Source organism: Balearica regulorum, chromosome Z (assembly GCF_011004875.1).
Source record: "Balearica regulorum gibbericeps isolate bBalReg1 chromosome Z, bBalReg1.pri, whole genome shotgun sequence".
In the NCBI taxonomy this organism is placed as follows: Eukaryota; Metazoa; Chordata; class Aves; order Gruiformes; family Gruidae; genus Balearica; species Balearica regulorum.
The window spans coordinates 52,547,021-52,571,887 of NC_046220.1; the positions used below are offsets into that span (position 1 = coordinate 52,547,021).

The 24,867-nt window shown below is 38.5% G+C and overlaps 1 protein-coding gene across 21 annotated transcripts in view; it reads left to right on the plus strand.

Annotated features, from left to right (window-relative positions):
- The window catches only part of MPDZ (multiple PDZ domain crumbs cell polarity complex component), a 102,831-nt gene extending 79,265 nt beyond the window's left edge, over nucleotides 1-23,566 (plus strand). For 20 of the 21 annotated variants that reach the window (XM_075740975.1, XM_075740976.1, XM_075740987.1 and 17 more), the window contains 19 exons: nucleotides 419-615; nucleotides 2,696-2,787; nucleotides 3,055-3,145; nucleotides 3,487-3,567; nucleotides 4,678-4,770; nucleotides 4,863-4,937; nucleotides 6,329-6,506; nucleotides 8,859-9,004; nucleotides 9,334-9,417; nucleotides 9,525-9,718; nucleotides 9,980-10,127; nucleotides 13,259-13,345; nucleotides 14,707-14,803; nucleotides 15,475-15,518; nucleotides 16,614-16,736; nucleotides 18,943-19,047; nucleotides 19,167-19,279; nucleotides 20,360-20,483; nucleotides 21,337-23,566. In XM_075740975.1, the coding sequence (XP_075597090.1) occupies nucleotides 419-615; nucleotides 2,696-2,787; nucleotides 3,055-3,145; nucleotides 3,487-3,567; nucleotides 4,678-4,770; nucleotides 4,863-4,937; nucleotides 6,329-6,506; nucleotides 8,859-9,004; nucleotides 9,334-9,417; nucleotides 9,525-9,718; nucleotides 9,980-10,127; nucleotides 13,259-13,345; nucleotides 14,707-14,803; nucleotides 15,475-15,518; nucleotides 16,614-16,736; nucleotides 18,943-19,047; nucleotides 19,167-19,279; nucleotides 20,360-20,483; nucleotides 21,337-21,483 (2,219 nt within the window). In that variant the 3' untranslated portion in view covers nucleotides 21,484-23,566. The remainder of the gene's footprint in view (nucleotides 1-418; nucleotides 616-2,695; nucleotides 2,788-3,054; nucleotides 3,146-3,486; nucleotides 3,568-4,677; nucleotides 4,771-4,862; nucleotides 4,938-6,328; nucleotides 6,507-8,858; nucleotides 9,005-9,333; nucleotides 9,418-9,524; nucleotides 9,719-9,979; nucleotides 10,128-13,258; nucleotides 13,346-14,706; nucleotides 14,804-15,474; nucleotides 15,519-16,613; nucleotides 16,737-18,942; nucleotides 19,048-19,166; nucleotides 19,280-20,359; nucleotides 20,484-21,336) is intronic. The other variant, XM_075740979.1, reaches the window with a different exon arrangement.
- The last annotated feature ends 1,301 nt before the right edge of the window (nucleotides 23,567-24,867 follow it).

Sequence of the window (24,867 nt, forward strand, 5' to 3'; positions counted from 1 at the left end):
TTGTTCTTCTTCATTGCACTTCAATCTCTTCTCCGTGGTTCAAATTCACTGTTTCACATGTAGGACAACTTGAAGAATTTCAGTGTACTCTAGGTAACTGATGGCAGTGATTGATGTGATAGCTTCTGTTACCTGAAGGTGTTACTAGATGGGAGATTATTGCTTTTATGTGTGAAAAGTCTTTTTTTAAGAGAAGTTTAAACGTTTTGCGAAGTTAGAAGGAAAACAAGGAACTAGAAATACAGTTATAAATCACCTAAGGCTTAGCTTAAGCATTGTGTACACTTAAAATTCTCTCATCCAGTTTGGGATTTTTCTGTCAGATACTGCCCAGTGGACACTGATCTTGACTCTGTAGGTGACTTGTGAAACTTTCTAATGTAAATCCAACGTCTGCTTCCTGCACTTTCACATTTAGAAAAGATCATGCAGCGCTATGGAAATCTACTGGGGGAACTACACATGATTGAGCTGGAAAAAGGAAGGACAGGTCTGGGACTTAGTCTTGCTGGTAACAAAGACCGATCCAGGATGAGTGTCTTCATAGTGGGAATTGATCCAAATGGAGCAGCTGGCAAAGATGGCAGGTTACAGATTGCAGATGAGTTACTAGAGGTGAGTTTTTGCAATTTATACTGAAATCAAAACATACTGACTTAAAATGCACTAAAATATTAGATTCTTGCTGCAATATAGGTGTTCTTCAGTGTACTTCGAAATCCCCAAGTTATCCAAGTTGACATTATATTGGTAGATTTTCATTCTGTTGTATGCCAGATAGTGGCAGCTGGGATTTTTTTTCCTGGTTGTAGTAGCACTAAGTAAAGTGTTTAAAATGGATAAAAATGGGGGATGACAGCAGTTTCTGGGTTGTGGAGATGCATGGAAAGGCAATGCATTGCAGACGATGGAAAATACTGAAATCCTTTAGTCCATCAATCTGTGGAGCGCTCCAGACTTTCTAATTACTTCTCTGTCTATTGGAAGTGTGACAGTATCAGAGTATTTTTATGTTGTGTAACATATAAAATGGGAATTAAGTTGGGGAAACAGGATCAGATCCATTTGTATTATGAACTTCTGTCTCTTGACACATTCAGGCTGTATCCTGATGGCTTTGTGGAGAGACCCAACCACTGAATGTGCAGCTAACATTCCCTATATGTATATGATCATAAAGTATATGTTTGTATTATCACAGTTCAGTTGAGGATACTTGCAGATATATTCTCTGCTATAGCTTTTCTCATTCTTTCTGATAGCAGTAGGTAGCATTACCCTCACAGAAAGGCTTTGTGTAACTTCAAAACCGTATGTGGAAGTGTTTGAGGATGCACTGGAGAGATGGTTCAGGGAGGGAATGATGAGACTGAACAAAGCTTGAGGGAGACACTGAGAGAGTAAACAATGTAGGATGGCAGTTGCAGGCTAGGAGAGAAACTAAGGGATTTGTGTCGCTGTGCACCTAGTCTTATGGAGGGACCTGTTAGTTGCAGAGTCCAATGTTACTTACTAGATGATTCTCTTGAATCAGTTAAAATGTCTGTTTTTAAAACCTTGATGTTTCAGATGCTGAGTATCCTCAGAACACATTGAAACATCTGTCTGAGTCTGCTCAGATTTCTTGCTTACTGTCCACGCTGTAAACCTGCAAACTGATGCCAAGAGATTGTCTCAACCTCTTCTAAGAGGAGACATCTGAGCTTGCTCCTTATGTTCCCATTAGCTGTCCATCAGCTATGGCAGGCCATGCCCCGTCCCCCAGCTAACAGCCTGTCTGTGGTTCTTCACAAGCCCATGGAAAATGTGGAAAGCAGTGCCGCATCTGGATTGTCACGTCCAGTGTAAATGTCAGGGCTCAGCATCCCTGTGACCGTGCTTGGTGGACGCAGCCTCTATGGGAGCTCAGTGGTTGCTGTTAGGCTCAACCCTCAGTTCAGTGTCTTGCGACTGTTGCACACTGTTCACTGCTTTTCTGCTTCTCTGCTTCTATTAGTATTGCCTCAGCATGTGTTGTAGTATTTTCCCTTTGTGCAGGCCCAAGCTGTCCTTTTCCAATCATTTCCCCTTTCTTAGAATGAACTTCTGCACTGTAGTTTTCCATTTCCAAGAACAAATGCAACTAATAAAATGTGAGCTAATAATGGCCATTTTCTGCAAATTCACACTGATACCTCCAATCATATCTGAAACATAGGAGCTTCAAGGGGTTTCAGTGAGTCTACTCAGCCAAATGAAGACAATGATTGTCAGGTCAGATCTTCAGATTGTAAATGCACCAGTGTTCAGACTCCTGTGTATAAAGTGGCTAGATCAGAGCTGAGATTTGATAAATAATAGCAATCTTGTTGCTGGATATAGGCGATTCATTTATTTGTTATGGTTAGAATTTCCCATGGCCCTGCTTCCTCATCATATCAGTCATGGGGTGATCAATGGCAAGTGGAAATAGATGATGTGCCAAGTCAACCCAGTAAAACTCACAGAATTACAGTGTTACGGTGTTAGTCTGAAATCAAACTATAAGGAATTTTTTACTGGAAGAGGGAGCAAAAGCAGGACACAAAATACTCTTATTTTAATACAATTGCTGCATTAGCCAGTGATGTGGGATAATGGATTTTTTTCAGGCTTAAAAATTAGTTTAAGAGAATGAAAATACTTTGAGAAATAATTGCTACCTTCCTTTATATAGATAAATGGGCAAATACTCTATGGAAGGACTCATCAGAATGCTTCCTCAATAATCAAATGTGCACCATCTAAAGTAAAAATAATCTTTATCAGGTAAGTTCTGGTTAAAGATTTGTCTAAACAGGTTTATTTTTAATATGCTCATGTTTTTACCGGCTGTTTCTGTTTTAATTTTGGTAGATGTGCTTTTGAGCCCAGTTCTTAGTAGTTGTTAAATATGTCTTGAGTTTTGTATTTTGATATTTGCATTGTTAGTGCCAGAAATAAGGTAACAGGAAGCGCTAGACTTAAACTTGTTCTAAGAACTATGGTGCTGTGTTACTACTTTCTTACTACATTCTTGAACTGGATCTATTGTAGAAATAAAGATGCAGTAAATCAGATGGCCGTTTGCCCTGCAAAGTCAGTAGAGGTGTCACAGTGTACTTCAGGGACTCTTCAACATCAAGAGGTAAAGTAAATTTTTGTTCCTCTCATTTGAATGAGATACTTACATTGGTCTGGATAGAGGAGTGCCAGGTCTGCTTAGCAAACGCTACAAAAGAAAAAGAAATCCAATGTAAAAACAAATCAGATTTTAGTAAAGCTGCTAAATTTAGTACAGCTGTGCTCAATTCTGTTTTATGTTCATCTAAACTATGAAGTAAATCTAACATTCCCATGAATAGGGTTATAGCAGTTTAAATGAATCCAGAAAGTGATCGGACACACTTTAAATGTTTGTGCGCTGCTTTATTTTGATGCAAAATATTGAATATAGTTGCTCACAGCTATGTTTTCATTTTCTATTAGATTGACATCAGTACTACAAACTCCAGTGCTTGTTCTGACTTCAGTTCATGTAAAAACATTCAGTATGTGGAACTCCCTAAGGTATGTGCTGAAAATGAAATTTACATTAGCTACATTTGTATTCACTAGCTTGCTTTTTTGTATTGGAGTCCCTCTTATGGCAAAGAAACTTAGTCTCTTGCTTACTGGAAGTCAGAATAGAGATTTCTAGAGGTCTTCTCTTCCTATTTGTAAATGCTTGCCAAAGTTTTCCTGAGGTAATGACTGTTGTTGGCAACCTCATGAGTCAGTCACTTTAACGTCACGTAAATTTGCCAATTGTTCTGCGTCTCTGGAAGATGTCACATCTTGTCCTACTTGGAAAACTTGTGGTAACCAGCTGATGGTGATGCCTCAGGTAAAATCATTGCCTTAGTTGTTCAGAGTAAATGAATTAGCAGAGTATAAACACCAAATCCCCGCAACAACGTACATACTTAGTGGAAATTGTGCAGCTGGGAGAAAATGGCCAGCTGTTCTGTGCCTGTGAAGCTGCCAACTGAGGGCAGAAAAATGCTGCTCCTGCTTATTGACATGGAGAAGACAGTTGCATTCAGTGAACATAAGGATAGAGACTTGCAGACTGCTGGTAATTTTTTCTCCTTGGAAAGCATCTAGCCTTCCATTATTAGCCAGGAGAATATCTTACAGATGATAGTATCTGGATGATTTAATTCTAGGTGAAAGCATTAGGGAAATTTCACTCTGCCACAAACATTTACTAATTTCACAGGAAGAGCATACATTTTCCACCCTCTGTATTTTCCACTCTTATGTGTATTTTTATGTGGTTTCAAATAATGAACTAAAGCTCGATCATCAAGTTTTATTTCCATCAGTTCGTAGTTTCCAAATATTTTGTGTTTCTTACTCCTATTTATGAATTTAAGGACTGAATCACAACTGACCTTTTAAGTTTCAAAGGAGTAGATGTGAATTTAGAAGTGTTTCAGATTTATCTTGGTAGCCAATGTGCTGTTTGTAGGTTGGCAAAATCTATTTCAGAAATAGATTAGTTTAAAACAAAAATATTGATGCACTGTGAAAACCCAAACTTTTGTTAGGTCTGCAGGCTTCACTAGTCTTTAGTGAATGTATTCCAACATTTTGATAAACACTACCTAACCATTTGCATTTTTCTGTTTGCCCCAGGATCAAGGAGGCTTGGGAATTGCCATTAGTGAAGAAGACACAAGTAATGGAGTAATTATTAAGAGCTTAACAGATCATGGTGCAGCAGCAAAGGTGTGAGAACATTTAAAATCCAAATAGGGAATGAAAAATGTTTTTTGGAGTAGCATCCAGAGCTCATATTTTTTATTCTATGTTGTTTCCAGGATGGACGAATCAAAGTTGGAGATCAGATCCTGGCAGTGGATGATGAAATTGTTGTGGGATATCCAGTAGAAAAGGTGCTTCTGAAGTGTCAGGAGATGATTGTGTCGTAAACAAACCAGTGAGGTTTTCATGACTATACTTTGACTTCATTTTCAAAGCTGGCTTAAAGAACCAAATATCCACAGGCATTGTTTGGATAAGGAAACTACTGCAGAAAAAGATAAAGCCTGAATTTAAAGCTCAGCTGCTATTTTACATGAATCATCTATCTCCATGCTACAGATACGATTTTGTTGTTGTTGTTGTTCAGATCTGATGGCTGAGAGGCACTTAATTATGGGTTAAAAGTCATGAACTATCTCTCAATAATGACTTCATACTTTAAAAGCATTAGAACCAATAAAATTAATATGTGTAAATTTACATGGATGAGTTGCATCAGTGGTAAATCAGGTCATGAACTGTACTTATACCTGGGGAGTGTCTATAATAATGGCCTCATTATATTCCAAGTCTTGTATTTCAGCCCTTTGCAGAAAACTGTCTCCATTCCTAAATAACAAGACAGTTAGATTTGTTTCTAACTCCTAGCTCTCCAAACTCAATTTAGGTTCTGTAATGAATCAATGAGGGCTTTTTTCTAGCATCTGCCTTGCTACCAAGAGAAGTGATTCTTTAGGCATGAGAAGATCACTTTCTGTTTGTTAAAGGGCAATTAGGAGAGCGTCCATCTTACTCTTTGATATGCTGCTATCTCTGAAGCTGTAAATGAGTAAGAGATAGTGAAGTTGTCGGCAAGGAAGTCGGTAGTCTTTGGAAGAAGAGACAGAGATTGAATAAGTAATTTCTGAAAATACTTCTACTGAAATGTAAAGTCTCAGGAGGATTTGGTGTCTCTTCTGTGAGACGGCAATTAATTTTGAAGGTTTTTCAGTATCCCTTTAAACTAAGTTTTGCATTACACTCTAGTGTTCTTCTTGCCATCCTGTAGTTCAGGTAATATTTTCAGATTTTCATTCCAGCTGTGTATCCGATTGAGGAACTAGGATCACAGTAGCACATTTATTTAAATCAGTAGATGTTTTGGCATTGACTTCTGTGGGATCAGAATTGGGCTCCACTCAAGCATTAAAAGATAATACTACTTTCCTGATTTTTTTAATAATTGCTGTAAACATAGACTTTTGTCCAGAGAAGCCATTGAAAGAGTGCCATATTCTAATCTGGTATAGTTTGGTGAAGTTGCATGGAAGCTACTTGATTAAAATCAGCCAGGTCTGGCCTACAGAAACTCTACTGCTGTTTCTTACGAAAATACGGATATTTGTTCTTGTTCATTACCAAGAAAACCTGCAGAATTGTGACTTGTAGCTCCAGTTTGCAGAATGGTTCTTCTGTTTTATTTTTGTTTCACAACTGAACAGTCCAGTTACACTCTTCACCAGTTTTTCTCTTTATCATTTAGTTTATTAGTCTCCTGAAGGCATCCAAAACTGCGGTGAGGCTTACAGTCAACTCTGCCGAGATGGATAGCCTGACTGCAGCACCAGTCCCTTCCAGCACTGCCCTGGCAGAGAGGAGGAATCTGCAGGCACCAGCAGCTATCCCCTCTTCCAGCTCACCAGAACCAGAAGCCACCAAAAGTAAGATTCTCCTTGTGTGTCTGTCTTCACTGGGGTTGTGACATAAAAATGAAGACACAGCTTGTAAACAATTTTTCTCTTTTTGTACACATTCAGGTGTCTTCTGAGTTGCATTTTCTTGTACTTCCATCTAAATAAAGCAGTAAGGCTCCACACCAAAGACCTACCTCTTGCCTTCCCACTGGCCTGTTGTAGAGGCAGGAGGATGGAGGGATTTCCTCCTTCCTCCCAAAGGCTGTGCAGCAGGTGCTTCTGTCATGGATGTCTAGAGGAGGCATTCCTTTAAATGAGGGAGAAAAGTCATGTCATCTTTTCTAGAAGAGAGGAACGGTTGAGACTGTCTTGCCATTTATTACTGGCCACGTTTGACTCTCTCTCTTTAGAGTGGAGAGTCGAGATGCAACTGATTGATGATGGTTAAGCAACACACTGCTAAGAAACTAATAATTGACTAATGCGCACATCACAGTTAATTTATATGTACATCACTGCAGTTATTACTGAGTCATGTTTCTATTGGTTATTACTAGCAGTAGTATTGATACACAATTATACTACTATAAAGAAATCTTAAGAAACACACAGAGAACCTACTAGGTGGTATTTCTGTTGTTTTCCCTTCTGCATTTAGTTTTAGGGTAAAATCTATTGCTTTGTCCAAGTCTATCCCTTCCATCTCCACCCTGCCACAGCAAGTCTCCTGATGGAGATTTCAGCAGTGCTCCCTGCAGCATCCTGGGGATTTGTGATTGCAGCTTGGCTTCACTACCACTTACAGGGATTCACAACCCAGTTATTGGAAGATCTCCCTCCTCTTGTTTCTCCACCCGATTTTCTATTTTAATTCCCCAGCTTTCTTTTACCAAGCCCATCTTTTTGCTGCGCCTGCCCCTTGTTTGCTCTGCACAGACTCCTTCCAAATAAGCAACCCATCCCTACCTACTTTTTCCCTATTGGCCTGATTTCTACCCAACTTCAATGTTTCCGGCGGTACTATGTAGGCAATTTCTGGCCCAATACTGATGCAGCTATCTAGATGCGGTCAACTTTGCATACCAAGACTCCCTTCCAATTCTTCAGTTCATATATTTCATGTACATTTTATACCTTCTGGACAGAATTATTATACTTAAGCCTTGACTACCCTACTTATGTCCAACTAAGCTTGAGTAGTTGCTCATCGTACACATGAAGAACTTGCATAACAGAGCAGTTGAGTAACCTGTTCTCTACTCACACAAAATCTTTACCCTTAAAAAATCTTAATTGCCCTTCTGGTTCCTTTCAGAGGCCAAGATTAGGTTTGAGGCTTGCTGTTCCTGCAGGACCTACTGCTCATGCTTTACCTAAGTATTTGTCTAACATAAATGCATATTTATGAATGGTCAAGTCCTCTGTTAGTTTCAGTGGAAGTTCTTTTAATCAATGCCCTCTCAAAGTGCCTCAAAAGGATTTAGATCCCTGTTTTTAACTTTTGGAAAAAATGTAATTTTGGTGTTTTTTTAAAGCACAGAGGACATAAGTGATAATCTGAACAGTTAGGTTTCTGAGTTTTTCCTTTAGTTGCTATGCAATATCCCCTCCTAGTATTTTTAGGGTTTTTTTTCTTCGAAGGATACAGAACTGAGTAAAATACTGAAGTAAATATCCATTTGTGACATACCAAAGATCCTGAATATACAGGTAAATTGCTACATAAGGATGCCGTATGTATTTACACTGTGACAATATACATTTACACCATGAAAGTTACTGATTCCAAAAGCTGTGTCAGTGGCCAGTTAAAAGTTAGATTGGTGTAAAAAAGGTCTTTTTGAGGGCCACTAAATATAATACAGTGTATAAAACCTTTGACTTGACCATGAATTGCTGATCTTGTGAAGTATCACTACATTTGATTCATACTCAACATTCTTTCTCATGGTACAGATCTGAGTCTGAGATGGAATATTTAGTTAGATGGACCTTGACTTGACCCGTTGTGAAAGTGCAGGGTTGACATCCTTGAATCTGTGTGTTTAATACATACTATGTACTTCCTTTATCTCTGATCTACATTGCAGAGTTGCTGGTATAGATGTTTAAATTAAATTCTATCCCGAATAGAATCTGTTTTATACAATAGCTTCTTTGGCTTTCCAGGCTGTGATCCACCTACTTGATGGTATAAAAAGAGGACAACTGGATTAAAACTACAGAATAGTAGTTGTCTGAGGGGAAGGGAGAGTTGGCAGCATCATTCTTTATAGGTCAGCTGCTCAGCTGTTTCTGTAGAGCTGTCGATGCACTCTCAAAATGCTGTTTTAAAGTCACTTCCAATATTGACTCCTCTTCCTCTAATTGTTGTTTTAGACACAAGCAGATGTTCAACTCCAGCCACATTAGCTTCTGACCCAGCTACTTGTCCCATCATTCCTGGATGTGAAACAACCATTGATATCTCCAAAGGGCGGACTGGTCTTGGTCTGAGCATTGTTGGAGGAGCAGACACTTTGCTGGTTGGTTGGAAAAATACGTGTGTCACTCAAGTGAGATAACAATAATGAAATTAAAATGTCTGGTAGAAGAGATTTTTACTTCATTTGTTTCTGTAGCATTTATAAAAAGATACCAAACATACCAGTTCAGGGGAAAAAAAAAAAAAAAAGCACTTTTAAAATGGAAAATATGAATAAACTTCTTAAATATTTTGATAATTTGCTCATCATACATCTGATTGTTTTTTTTATCACTGATGAATTATTGTAGAAATTTTCGGTTGCTCTTGGCTCAAAATAAGGGCATGCTCTTTCAACATGCAATTTATTTTTGTTTTATTTATCCACAGGGAGCAATCATTATCCATGAAGTATATGAAGAAGGAGCAGCATCTAAAGATGGGAGACTGTGGGCTGGGGATCAGATATTAGAGGTGTGGTGGTTTCTTTGGTCACTTTTATTGTCATTTGCTAGGTGGGCATCTTCTGTTTGTCTACTGGAAGGTCCTGCACTCTTTATCATGGTATGCTTTCATTGCAGGTGAATGGGCTTGATCTCAGGAATGCCACACATGATGAAGCAATAAATGTCCTCCGACAGACTCCCCAGAAAGTTCGTCTGACTGTGTACAGAGATGAGGCCCAGTACAAGGAAGAAGACATGTATGATGTACTCAATATAGAGCTCCAAAAGAAGCCTGGAAAAGGCCTTGGACTGAGTATTGTTGGGAAAAGGTATGAATGTACCTGCAGAGTCAATGTCTGGGACTTGCTGGGCATGCACATGTTTCTGTTGGAGTCTGGTGCTCAGATCCTGTGGGCTTGAAGACTGTGCATGTCATTTTTGTGCTTAAGCTAATTGGCCATTCCAGGAGGAGCTTGCCCCGTGTTACTCAACAGAAAAATGAGACAAAGTTTATTGTGTTCCCAACAGCAAGCTATAAAAATGGCCCTCAAACAATATCGTAATGCAAAAATCCATGTGTGTGTTTGCAGAAATGATACAGGGGTGTTTGTGTCAGACATCGTCAAAGGAGGAATAGCAGATACAGATGGGAGATTGATGCAAGGAGACCAGATATTGACAGTGAATGGAGAAGATGTTCGAAATGCTAACCAGGAGGCTGTTGCAGCTTTGCTAAAGGTATTAAAAAAGTGCATAAAAGTGAAGAATTGAGATCCAGATTTTTTGAAGGCTTTAGTTCTATTCAGAGTGAGTTCAGACTGTTACTCAGATGTCAGTGAGAACGAGCTGTGGACCCAAATGTAAGCTTCCTGAAGCCTAGAGCATTCAGATTTTGGTACTTTGCCTGATGAAAATGGGAGTAGTGGTGGGGCAAAATGGGAGTAGTGGTGGTGCAGAGTGCAATATGTTTATAGGGCACTAGAAGACCATTACCTAGAACAACGTAAAACTTAACATTGTATTTTCTCCAACAAACTGATAACTATCTCACATTTTTGGGAAGATATGCAGAACTGACTTTAAATGATGGAGAATTCATCAGAGCAGTTGTGCCAAAAAGTAATTACTTTCACAGCTGATAATGTTAATCTTTTTTTTTTTCTCTGTGTATGTCTAATGTCACCTTACAGCCATTATATACTATAATGCGTTTTCCAGTGACCAAGGCAGCTAGTAAAAGAAATTGATTTCTCACAAAGATATTTCTGACAAAGTAAACTCCTATCTGCAGCTCTTGGAACCAGAAATTCTGTTCTTGATAAATTTTGTCCTTCTGATGTCCTCCCCCTATTTCCAAATCAGAATGAAGTCAGATACACATTTCCTGTGGTCTGGCAGGAAGTCCAAGTGGTCAGCCAGCTTGTCTGTTTTCCATCCAGGGTTTTGAGACATTCCTGCTGCATGGTGAGGATTCCATCAAGTCAGCATTTTCCAATGGAAAACCATTCCACTGGAAAAAAATTAACAGCCACTACTCATAGCTGACTCTTGGATACATAGTCACACGACCATGCTTCTTTGCACTCACATGCAAAGGTATATTTTTCCAGGTTTTGAACAGTTTCTCGAGCTTTTTTTTCCTTTTTTTTTTGGGGGGGGAGGGAGTGTAGAATGGGGAGGTAGGAGCACTTTCTCTCTATTTTTAGCATGTGCCAGTAAGTGAGAATGCCAGAACTGGGTCTGTGTTCTGGTAGTGAACTCATTAATATACTCTTCTGGGATAGTAGTTCTTTTCCTCTCTCACCTGATACTTTGTTTTATGTAAAGACAGTGTGTTTCTTCTTCAAATGCTGGACTTCAACATCTCTTCTAAATTAAAATGCCATTTTATGTGGAAAGTTTCTTTTATTTTGGCAAGCATTGTGGAGTATCTAATTGAAGATTCTTAGTTCCCACTTACCATTCATATAGTCCTGTTTGAAGTACTTCATCCCACTCACTAGTGCTTGTCATTAATTGTCCTAGTCCTAAGAAATAAGGCTTTTAAAATACCTCAGATATGTTATTGTTAACGATTTTGTTTGGTTCATGCAGTATAAATGGAATAAAGCACGATCACTCACATGTAGGCAGTCAGCAGTCTTAGTTCAGGTATCAGTTCTGAGAGTAAGATTTAGGAGCAAATTGTCTTGAACTGTCTGAAACTGTCTGAAACATATTTTGCTAGAAAATTATTTATAATCTTTGGAAGATCCCAATGTATTTTAAGTAGCATGAGACCTAGAATGTGTTGTCAGGCTGAGAATTCTGCCTGCTCTTGCAGTTTCTTTTTAAGTATCCCTAAAAATGTGAAAAGCTGATCATTTTTTCCCCTCATTTGATGTACAGATTTATCAAATGCAAGAATTCAGGAAAAGAGAGAAAGCTGTAATAAAAGTAAATGTGAATTGATTTATTCACAAGTTCAGTTGGAAAGAATTAACTCCCACTTTCACACCTTACAATTTTTAAATCTCATTTGTGGGTTTGCATTTTATGTGAGGATGTGGTAATTTTAGGTACATAGACTTACTTCCTAAATTTTCCATTTTGGGTAAGAGTTGTCCATATGGTTTAATACGAGTCAATTCATAGAAGCAGGAAAGGATGGTTTTGCCTGAGATGTGATCAAGTCTTCCCCAGGACATAGAGAAGTCAACATTATTTAAAAACTAAAAAGCAGTTTAGGAATATCTCTTTTAGTGTCACCCTTAAGAGAATAGCAACAGGATATGAGGTATGGAAACCCTATTTGAATGGGTATGTCCTGCTGTTAGTTTAGATACATTAGTTTATTTCTTACTGTGAATTTTCTGACAAATAAATGAACCTCTCTTAGGGTAATACAGCTAAAGCATGATAAATAAAGGCAAACTTATGTAATATTAAGTTCTTTGGATACAGGAGTTCATACTAACAACTTCCCAGTGGAAGACAGAAGGAAAACCAAAATAGCAACAAAATTTTGAAATTTCTAATTTGAATACGTTGATTTGACACTACTTGTATTATTTCGGAAGTCAAGTTTTCTAAATGTTGTTTGTGATGATAGCTTATCTGTTTCCAAAATCAGCCTAATGTCTTTTTTTCTAAATATTTGATTGCAGGGTGAATGTTTTTCCAATACATGCATTTTATGCAGACGTGTAAATACTTATTAGTGTAATTAAAAGCTTAAAGAGTAGTAGAATGATTTTCCAATGTGCAAACAGTCCATATCACCCAGCTTCCTGTTGGGAGTCAGATGCAGAAAGATGTCTTAAACTATAGATACATGCTTGGAAAAACTCCTGCCCAAAATTTCTTTAGTTAGGTTGGTATGCATCCAGAGTAACAGATAATTTCAAGAGATGAGTAACTACCAGTTTAAGTATCGTGTTGTCAGTCATATCAACAGAAATAATGATTAATACTTTGAGGTGTTAGACTATTTTTAGTGCTTATGGTGAAAATAGTGTATTTCACTGTTCCTTGAAAAATGCCATCTTGAAAATGTATGTTGACATTACAGTTAAGGAGCCAAAACTGCTTAACTCTGTTAAGTGAAAAGTAAAAGAATGAGTCTTGTGAATTTTCGTATCTGTATTGTAATACTGGTTAATCCAAAAAGTAGCCTTCTCAGTATTGAATATCATGGTGTGTACTTGGTTTGTGTGGCTCTGATCCTGCCATGAGCTCTGTCTGCTCGGTGCTCATTGCAGGGTTGTTAGCCCATTATTTTCCTCTCTGTCCATATTTTTTTTCCCACCATCCAATAAGTGACTTAAATATTGTCATATGCTTTAATCTTGTAGACAGAAGAAATATGTTATAAATGACTGGTTCTTTAGTGTTCATTAGGTACAGTAAGACTAGAGGTCGGAAGAATAAAAGCTGGTCCATTCCACTCTGAGAGGAGAACATCCCAGAGCAGCCAGGTGCGTAACTGTAAAACCGTTTAGTCTGAAAGAAATAAAATGTGGTTAAATAATGAAAACAAATAAAAAGAATTGGTTTTATGATGACAATGATTTTCCACATACTTGATCCAAGATGAAGAAAAGTACTTTGCAGCTTTTGATAACCATTTTATATGTTCACTGTAGCATGTTTTATCTATTAAAGACCTGATCCAGCCAAAAATGTGTTCCAGAAATGGCTTTGCTGTGTTTCCTAGTCTGGTTTTCATGGCTGCAGCCTTGGAAGCAGGGAGACCTCTGATTCTTTCTCATCGGTACCAGAAGAAGTTGGAGTGAATTTTAAACCTTGTTGTTACTTTAGCAGTGCTAGGCATGCAGTGGAGTTTTGTTTCAGTAAATTTAATGAATTTATCCACTCCTTACTTCTTACTGTAGTCTTGGTCATCAGAAGCAGGAAACCTGTACCTTTTCCATCTGGCTTTTCTCATGTTTATTTATTTTATTGTTGGTCTGATGGTGGAGTGTTACAAACTTGCATCAGTTGCCGCATTTGAATTCTGATTCTTTCTAGTAGGAACTATATTTCTGACACCTCACAAATTACCTTAGAACTTTCTCTGGTTTTAAACTGGGTATGCAGATCATCAAGTACTGAAGATAAATAGTTTTAAGACAAATCATAATTAAACAGTTTCAAGTGAACAGATTAAAACTGGATAAGACTGAAATGTTATTCTCTCTTCAAAATGGGTAATGCCAAAAAAAGACAAAAATGTGCAGGCTCTAGGCAGACTTAATCTAAGTTCTTAAGTAAGAAGTAATTCACAATGTTGAATGTTTTCTGTGAAGAGTCTGTAACAGTCAGCAAACTAGTCTCACTGGGAGCCATGTTGTTCCTTTACATTGCCCTGCGGGTATAGTGAAAATCTTTCTGGAAATTGTGCAAATGAAGCTGAGTGTAGAGCCTAATCTTAGTTTTAGCTGATGGAGTGGGTGAATATGAGTGTACACATGAGGATGTATGTATAGAGATCTGTCTTTTGTATTCTGTCCCTACTTTGATAATTGTGGCTAACATTTGCACCAGAAGATCTCTGTGAGGTGATAGAAGGTGCAAATGTAAGAACACAGTCTGGCCCTCAGAAGCAGTGCTCCAAAGCATTGTGTGGGGTCGTAGGCGTGCAATCTTTGTTGGTCTAATGATGTTTCAAACAAGGAGCCCTCTAGAGTGACAAGGAAATACGTGGAGGTTCACTGTATCAGCTTTAACTGGGCACAGAAAAAGTAAAATACAGCAAAATCCACTGAATACTGTGGGTTAGTTTTATCAATTGGGTGTCTGAAGCTGCTCTCTAATCCCAGTCTAAAATTGTATTTAGGTCAGCGAAGGAAGTGGCAGTCTCTCATCGTTCGGTTTTCCAGTTTCTGGGTCCAGTGCACCTGAAGTCTTTGAAAGTGGTCTGAAGAAGAATACTGGTAAGGTTTCTTTGGTGCTTTCAGTATTTTATACGTGTGAACCGTAGCTGAGATCTTTCACTTTCTCTAAAATGTCATTATGTACTATAGGCCTGAAAGCAATTCCATTGTCATTAAAACTCTACAGGGTGGTTATTGTACAGTATATCATATATATGTTTGGATAGCCTTTTATAAAAGAAACTAGCAGCTTGTTATACCAGCAGTTTAGATATTGAGACTCTAAATTGAGCCATAATTTTCTGTTTAATCCTAAATGCATCTTCAGTCAAGCTCTCATTCATAGAAGTCTAGATACTGTATAGCTAAATTAGAATAGATGTGGAATAGCTGCCTTGTGCTCAAATTTAGATCAAAGTTATTTCTGACCAAAGTATTGCTAGCATATAGTAGATTTTTTTCTATTCTATTTGAGCATGCTTAGCAGTTTTATTCCAGAAGTTATTTAAATGGAGAGAATGAATTACTTTTCTGCCCATTCTAGAAGTATTTTAATCCTATTAATTCAATGACAGCCACTTTCAAAATCTTCTTAAAACGTATGTCTGTAATAATCCAGCAGAAAGTTAGAATCATCATAGTTGTGTGGATAACTTTAATGGAAAAGTTTCCTAAAAATACTAGTTCAACTTTTCTTTTTTTTTTTTTTTTTTTTTTTATTAATTTGGCAGCAGCTTCTGAAATACAGGGACTAAGAACAGTTGAAATAAAAAAGGTAAGTTACAGCATAAAGTGGTATATATCAGGAACCGGTTTTGTAGATGTCATCAATAGTTGTGTTTACAGAAAAGAAGTCTGGCCATGTTAGTAATTTTGAGAGGGGAATTGATGTGGCAATAGCTAATTAATTTGCCTGCCTTTTCAGGTCAAGACTGTACGATCTCCACTGCCTGTATTTTTATGTAAAATCAGTTTGATTTATGCTATCACATTTTGTGACCTGTTTTGAAAGCAAAAGGAGGAAGGATTAGTAAGAGATAATGGAACCTAGTTTTACTGTTATCAGACTGAGTTAAATCCAGATTCAGCTTTAATGAAGTCAGGGGAACTGTACTAAAGTTGCAAGCACATTTTTTCATATTTAATATCTTTCTTCACACATATTTTTAATGGGTAGGCTCTTAGATGACAGCTGCCATCTTTTCAACTGTGAAATTCAATTGACTTCCTTATTTACAGGAGCATGAGATCTGAGTCACAGACTGCTTCTGATTGTCTAGAATATTTGTATCTATTTGACTTTGCCTTGCCTGTAGTTCACATAATTACATGGATTGTGTTTAGCCATTCTCTTTCTACAGTAAAGTCTGCAAACGCCAGTTTACATAGCAGTTTTTGCAGTTAGGTAGTAGCATGTTGTACAGTAGTAAACAGCTAGTTTTGTTCTTCAACAATAGGACACTAGGGGGAGCATAAAGATTAATTCTCGTCTTTGGCAGTTCATAATAGGAGATGGTTATAGATAATATTAGGGACAATCAGTCCCATCTGTCCAGTTTTCCTTGCCCAGACTTTCTACACTGACATTAAGGGTCTGATGCTGAATTCCATATTTAGTTTGGTTAAGATAAAACATACAACTATGTCAGGAAATGGTGACCTACCACTGATAGGAAGAAACAACATATATCATGCTCTCTGCACTTTCTCAAGATGATGCAAAGTGTATTAGCTTAAAAAATGGCTTGAGACATAGGAATTCTGATTTTCATAAGACACAGGCTTTAGTAATTTTTTGAGATAAGCCTACAATTCTTTGTATGTGTTTTTCTTTCCAGAAAAATCTAATCTTTTTTTATTACAATAACAGGCCCCTGCAGATTCACTAGGAGTGAGCATTGCTGGAGGTGTAGGAAGTCCTCTTGGAGATGTTCCTATATTTATTGCCATGATGCATCCAAATGGAGTTGCAGCTCAGACTCAGAAACTCAGAGTAAGTTAATTGTTAAGAAGGTTGTAAAGATTGCATGGATAATGCACAGTAATTACTCTAGGCAGGCAATAAATTAGCAGTTGGATTATACAGTCATAAATGCTTCTGACTGTGACAGGAATTTTTGCAGTTTGGATTGACAAAACAGTAACTCAGGTTGGTAGTATGGTAAAAAGTAATTGCTGAAAGATACTAACTTTGGGAAGGAAGTGTGAAAGCAATCTGGGATCATAGAGGTAGTCAGCTTGTGAAAATTAAAAGTAAAGAGAATGATTCAGAATGATGGATTCTGTAGGTGAGCTCCACTGATGAGCATGGTGGTCATTCCTGCAGCCATATGTGTGCAGTCTGTTTTATCTCTCATATTTTCTACGATTATCTGTGTTAGGATAGAGATAGTACTTTTTAGGTTCTGAGTTAAAGTGGGAGGTCATATCTGATACAGCACTTACGTGCAAACTGTATCCAGTCTGTACCAGAGGTGGTTAAATTTGACTCAACGCTCCTTGGAAAATGGACAGTGTTATTTCAGGATGCATTCCAACATCTAATCTTTGATGACAATTTACTACTTCAGTCTGTCTGTCTTCAGGTAACATGCAAAATGCACCTCTTTTTTTACATGCTGTATATTTCAGCAGTACTAGGATCAGTTCTATAAAGCATCATTATCTTTTTACACTGAATACAGTAAACCGCTGTAATCTGCTAATGCAAGGCACATGGAGAATAAGGAGGTGATTGTTGACAGCCAACGTGACTTCACTAAGGGCAAATCATGTCTGACAAATTTGGTGGCCTTCTGTGATGAGGTTACAGTGTTGGTGGATAAGGGAAGACCGACTGACGTCATCTGCCTGGACTTGTGCAAAGCATTTGATGCTGTCCCGCACGACATCCTTGTCTCTAAATTGGAGAGACATGGATTCAATGGATGGACCACTCGGTGGACAAGGAATTGGCTGGCTGGTCGCACTGAAAGAGTTGCAGTCAACGGCTCAATGTCCAGTTGGAGAACAGTGACAAGTGGCATTCCTCAGGGGTCAGTACTGGGACCGGCACCTTGGTCAGTGACATGGACAGCGGGATCGAGTGCATCCTCAGCAAGTTTGCCAAAGACACCAAGCTGTGTGGTGTGGTCGACACACTGGAGGGAAGGAATGCCATCCAGAGGGACCTTGACAGGCTGGAGAGGTGGGCCCATGCAAACCGTATGAAGTTCAACAAGGCCAAGTGCAAGATCCTGTACGTGGGTTGGCGCAATCCCAAGCACATCTACAGGCTGGGCAGGAAATGGATTGAGAGCAGCCCAGAGGAGAAGGACTTTGGGGTATTGATTGATGAAGAGCTCAACATGAGCTGGCAATGTGCGCTTGCAGCCCGGAAAGTCAACTGTGTCCTGGGCTGCATCAAAAGAGGTGTGACCAGCAGGTCAAGGGAGGTGATCCTGCCCCTCTACTCTGCTCTTGTGAGACCTCACCTGGAGTACTGCATCCAGTTCTGGGGGTGCCAGTACAGGAGAGATATGGAGCTGTTGGAGTGAGTCCAGAGGAGGGCCACGAAGCTGATCGGAGGGCTGGAGCACCTCTCCTATGAGGACAGGCTGAGAGAGTTGGGGTTGTTCAGCCTGGAGAAGAGAAGGCTCCGGGGACACCTTCTAGCAGCCTTCCAGTACCTGAAGGGGGCCTACAGGAAAGCTGGAGAGGGACTGTTTACAAGGGCATGTAGTGATAGGACAAGGGGTAATGGGTTTAAGCTGAAGGAGGGTAGATTTAGATTAGATGTTAGAAAGAAATTCTTCACTGTGAGGGTGCTGAGGCACTGGAACAGGTTGCCCAGGGAGGTTGTGGATGCCTCATCCCTGGAAGTGTTCAAGGCCAGGTTGGATGGGGCTTTGGGCAACCTGGTCTAGTGGAGGGTGTCCCTGCTTGCAGGAGGGGGGTTGGAACTAGATGATCTTTAAAGTTCCATTCCAACCCAAACCATTCTATGATTCTGTGTTGAATTTTCTACCTTTGAGGTCATTATGTAGTTCAAAGATGGTTTGCCTTTGAGAGAAAAGGGACCATGAACAGGTGCTAATGTCTTTTTTCCTGCTCTGTATCACTGATAAAATCTGGCTAAATGCAAATACACAGATATGCTATTGTTGAAAGAAAGTAACTAAACTTATTGCTAGTTGGATTTTCTACATTTTCTTCTGCAGGTTGGGGACAGGATTGTTAGCATCTGTGGAACATCTGCTGAGGGCATGACTCACTCCCAAGCTGTTAGTCTCTTAAAAAGTGCTTCAGGGACTATTGAGTTGCAGGTAAAAAAAATCTGCAGTGACATTTGGAATATTTTCTGAATACTATTTTGCCAGCTGCTACAATTAATTATTTTAGTGTCAGCATTCTCATTTTACTGTTTTACAAACTCTGTTCCTAGGTTGTAGCTGGAGGAGAAGTAAGTGTCATAACTGGTCAGCAGCAGGATCCACCTACGTCCAATCTTTCATTTGTGGGACTAACTTCAACCAGCATTTTTCAGGATGATTTAGGGTCAGTAACTATAGAATATACAAAGTCTGCAGCCTGTTATTTTAGATGCAACTCAACCTAAAAAACTTAGAAATTCTAGCAAATAATGGATGAATTGTTTGACTTAATCATGACTTACACATTTAGTATACATGGGACCTGTAGGCCATAGGTCCTCTTCTGAGTCTTTCATGATGTGATTTGCTGTGCTGCTTTATTTTACCCCTCTATAGAGCTATGACGTGATTTGATTTCTTTTCTGTAAATGCAGCCTCGTTTGTTTCACTGAGCCTTGGTAGCTGGGATTAATTGATACACCCAAAATGTTTTTCCTCAGACTTAATTAGCAAGGCCCTTTCCACAGTGGTACCTGTGTTTCCATAATGTGCTTTCTAGCACTGGGCTATCAAGAGCATCCAACTTTTCTGGTATACAAGGTATACTGCTTCTGGTATGCTGCAAGGTACAGCTATGTAAACAAGTTTTGCCTCAAACTCCTGTCATAAATCTGAGGCATTTTTCTTCTAGGAACACGAAAAGAGAGAATGGGGCTCCTTAGCCACACAGATCTACCTCAAAAGATGGAACTTCAAAATTCCTAATACTCAAAGTATACATGAGGAAATATACCTATAAATTGTCTCTATAAATGCATACATACAAATACACAGTCATATATTAAAGGAGGAGACAAGCAATTAAACCTTACTGTTTGGGCTAATTTTAGATGTGTTTTAGGAGGTGTAATGGGTTACAGGATTTTTAAAGTAGACTTTTGTTATGGAGATTTGAAGTAGCGGTATTGCATCTCTGCTTCGCTAGTAAGCACTGTTAGTGGGACATTGCAGCTGTAACTGTGCCCTGAGCTGTGTGGAAGAGGTGTTTGAAATAGCTACCGTTAAGTAAGAATGAGGGCATTAGACAATTATAGTGTTTTACATGAACTGAAATAGCCAGTTCATTATAATAAAAGCATTTGTAGTTATAGTGGAAAGGGAAACGTATTACTTAGCTTGAAAGGAAAAATGTTTCTTGGTGAATATTCTACATGTTAAATTATAAGTTCAGACAACATCACAGTACCCTTTTTCCTTTTCTTAGACCTCCTCAGTACAAGACTATTACTCTGGATAGAGGACCAGATGGTCTAGGCTTTAGTATTGTGGGTGGTTATGGCAGTCCCCATGGAGACCTACCCATTTATGTAAAGACGGTGTTTGCAAAGGTAAGTGTAAATTTGTTCAGTCAATCCATTTATTAGTTAGTTCACAGCAGCTGCTATCTTAAATCATGGCCTGAGTTTGAAGCCAAAGGATTGATACAGTTTCTCACAGCTTTTCTTACCTAGTGCAAATGCTGGTCAAAATGTGCTTGCAGCATTTGAAGTCTGTAGTCTTAGAAAGAGTCAGATTTTCCAAATGCATGTGACTCTGCGTATGGCAGAGTCTTCTTCAACTCTGAAAACTAGAATTGTGCACCTATTTAGAAAAACAGCCCCCTTGCTTTATGTTTAAAGTGTCTTTTCTTCAGGTAGTAGAAGGGACTGGTTTATTTATTTTGACTGAGAGTCTGAAAGGTAGACCAAGATAAAATAATTGAACTCAGTCTAAACCTTAGGAGAAGTTTAGGTACTGACCTGGATTTGATAGTTTGGACTACCATGGGAAACAGCCCTGAGTCAGAAAAAACTGGAATCCAGAATCCCAAACTTTTATGGTAAAGCAAAGCACAGAGCTGGGTTTTGTTTACTTAATTTCTTATGCGAGTTGCTGAAAACTTCGTCAGGTCTTGAAGATCTTACTTCTATAGTAAAGTTTAAATGTTATACTAGCTGGATGAACAGGGTTAATAGAATATAAAAATCTGTAGATCGGATTTCTAGATGTTGTGAAACTTAGGGCACAGCATAGTCCAGCACTAGCAAGCTGTACTACAGTTGACTGTAGTTAAATCATTGAAAATCAAAACAGTTTTAGGGGATTTCATGCACTGAACCCATCTTATTCAGACCATAAGGACAATGTGGCAGGGTGAGAAAGAAATGGATGAGTCTGCAGTTACGTGTTGTATCGTTTCAGGGTGCAGCAGCAGAAGATGGACGCCTGAAGAGAGGGGATCAAATCATTGCTGTGAATGGGCAGAGTTTAGAAGGGGTGACCCATGAGGAAGCGGTTGCTATTCTGAAAAAGACAAAAGGAACAGTCACTTTGACTGTTTTGTCATGAATTTGCTGCCCAAAGGATTAGGGTTAATAAGACTATATTATTTACATTCCACATAGCAAAGAGAATGCAAGTGTTTATATAGTCTTCTTCCTCTTCCAGCTTCATAGGATTATGTTACAATACTGAAGAAAAATAACATCTAACCATATTTTTGTATACAATAGAAATATTTCTCTTACTGTCAAACCACTGGGATGGAGTTACGTCAACTATGGAAAGACATGGATATTTTTGCTATTAGTATTGTAATGAATGCTTGTAAGCCACCAAAAAAAAAAAAAAAAAGAAAGGAATGTTTGCATTAATGACCACACAACAAAACTGGAGTGTTTTGCTAAGAGGCTTTGGATGTTTGAAATATGTTGGAAAAATTATAAAATCACCAGGTCAACAAGGGGGTGGCATGGGCAGCAGTAGTCAGAAAACAGAAATAAGGTTATTGAACAAAGAAAGTATTAACAAAATACGGACTTTTTGAGAAAAGGAGAAGTATGTAATCTGGGGGCAGATGATTAATGGACTTAGATGGTTATTTGTATTCCACAATGCCCAAGTCGAAGAAACCAGGAGGGTAACTTGGCTGAGTATTTTTGCTTGTCTGTTTGTGTGTTTAAATTTCCAAAGTCATGGTGTATCAAAAAAAAATAAAACCTGTGGTTTAGTTTGGCTTAGGTTTGAGGGTTTGGGGTTTTTCCTTTTGAGGCAGGGGAGTGCATGTGTTTGTTTTGAAAGGAGAGGACTTGTGCTCAGGGCTGAAAAGTCCATTTGCTAGTGGAAACTACTGCTGGTGAATGTGAGTGCCCAGCAGCTGCAGTATTAGAACTAGATTTTTCTTTTATGATGATAATATTTTCTAGCCTACATGGGTGTGAAAGCAACAGTCACAATATGAAATGTGTGTAAGCAAAGGTTGTCCTCTTTCAATGCACAAAATTTAAGTACAGGCTTAGTGCAGACCTTTCTGTGAGCTGCTTGAATCAGAGCTGTGAACAAACTGTGCAGGGCAGGTTTACTTAGCTGCAGACAGGGACTGAGATGGAAGAAGCTGATGTTACGGTGTTGCTGCCACTAGCAGTAGCAGCAAAGGTAGAGTCCTCCTTAGACTGAAGAGGTTAAAACTAGGAGTTGAGGGTGGGTAAAAGGCTGAGTAGAGGTGAGTAGTAAGACAGCAGTGAACGTCTTTCTGCATCAGCATTCATCATAAGAGGAAATTTGAGGGCCACAAATACTGATTTGGGTTTATTAATTTTAGAGGCACAAACACAAGACAGTGTCTAGTAAGCATGATGCAACCATGGATCTGTTCTTTGGGCAGTAGTGTGGTCCATACATTTATCAACATTCTCAGTTTCCGAAGTTGGGATCCTCACTAAAACTTTATTAAAAAACTGCACTCACTGAAACCCTTAGCTGATTCATCAAGTCTTTTGAGGGAGAAAAATACCTAGCTAATTGGCATGCTAATTAGCAGCAGGACCTTTTGTGTGAATTAGCAAAAAAAATTGTGGCAAGAAGCCCACCACATCAATTGTCATTTAAAAGAAATCTGTACTGAAAATGCAGGCAATGTTCAAGCCATTATTAGGGTAAGAGACAAAAACTAGCATTTGTTTTAGTGAGACACAAAACCAGTATTAGAAATATCTGTGAAACAGGATTAACAAATTGATACTTAGGTCTAAGTGAATTAACTAAAAACCCCACTCTCTTTATCTCTTTAACTATTCTAGAAGTTATACAGTGATAGGCTAAAATGAAAGCAAACATACGGTACCGTTACTGGATGATGTGACTGAATTGCTCTTCCTCTATACTTCTTGGTTAGAGTGAGAAATGCCTACATCAGAGTATGTGAAGTCTTTCTAAATAGTGTCTATATTTGTAACAGAAGTAGTGTACAGATATTTTATTACTGTTGTTGTGTCTAAGTGGAGGATTTAAGTGAATAAATTCCAAACTGTCAAGATGAAGAAACAAAGTAGCGGATATATTTCTGGTTTCTTTACAATGGCATGCTTGCACTATTCGTTCCATTGTGAAAAATTAATTAAAATAAAATAAACAACAAAACCAAATGGCATTATTCTTTATGTTAACCTTGAAGCATCTGCTAAAAATTGCTTTCTTTGGATTTTAAGATTTTATCTTCCCTTGCAAACTCTTAGCAAATCCATGAGACCAGATACCAAAACTATCTAGGAATTAATAATGAAGCTGCCTTGCTTTTTTGAATTGTTCAGCCTATTTAAAAAGCATTCTTTCAGGTGTGCGGGGAGGTAAAAACAGTGAGCCATGGAGTCTGTGACTTTGCTTTTATCTGTGACCCACGCTGCTGCTTCAAAGCACAGGATCTCCCCTGAGCCCCACACCAGGGAAACTGTTGCGTGACTGCTGATTAGTTGCTGCCATGCACTGGACCGTGAGGTGTAACAAACTTTATAGGCTTAAAAGGTTTGGTTTTCTTTATCATTTGGTATTCAGTGCAACCTTCATAACACAGGGGTTAGTCCTGTAAGGTGCTGGGCATATGGCCCCAGTTCTACCAAGTCTCCTGGTTCTGGTTGTGTTTTTTTCTGTGTGACTGTGTTCACTATGGGACTAGACAAGGTTAAAACATCTGAAATATTCATGTGTAGGGAGCACTTCTGTCTTAGGCATCACTTGAAATTGCTAAGAACACACAAAAATTTTCACTTCCTTTACAAACACTATTAAAACTGTGAACACTGTTGTCCATAGCACATTCAACACCTGCAGTATATACAAGTCCTTTTTATTTCTGAATTGGAGATCATGCATCTTTCTCAACAGCTGTGTAGATCTTGATTTTAATGCCTTTTAGTTCAAAGCCACTGTTGCAGGATTATGCGTTAGCTTGTGAAATCGTGCCGCAGATGATGGGAAAATGCTAACAATGTCAGGTTAGACTGAGCCATTTCAAACATTTGAGAACAGTATACTTACTGATGGAAGATGATGCCTAAATAGATCAAGGTTCCTAATTTTTTGCCATGTGTTTTCATTCTCCTGTGGTAAAATCTTCCACAGTATTATTGAACTTTCTACTCCCATTGAAAATGGCCATGTGAAATGGGCAGGAAAAGAAAAAAAAAGAAAAAAGGTGTTGCTTCTCCTTTTTCAGTAGAAGAGGAGAAAAATTTCTGATAAACTACTAATCCTGAAAGCTGTATACATCTCTCTTGAAGGTAACAGAATTATCCAAACTGGATTATTAATTTTAACTCTATTTTTTTGTGAAGTTGCAGTAGCAAATTGTTTCTAGAAAGTGAACTAAGCAGGCTTTCAGTCCGTCTTTCTCATCAAACTACTTTCTGGTCAGTCCATTTTTTTGATCTTCAGATACGCAGTTTAAATATATAACTT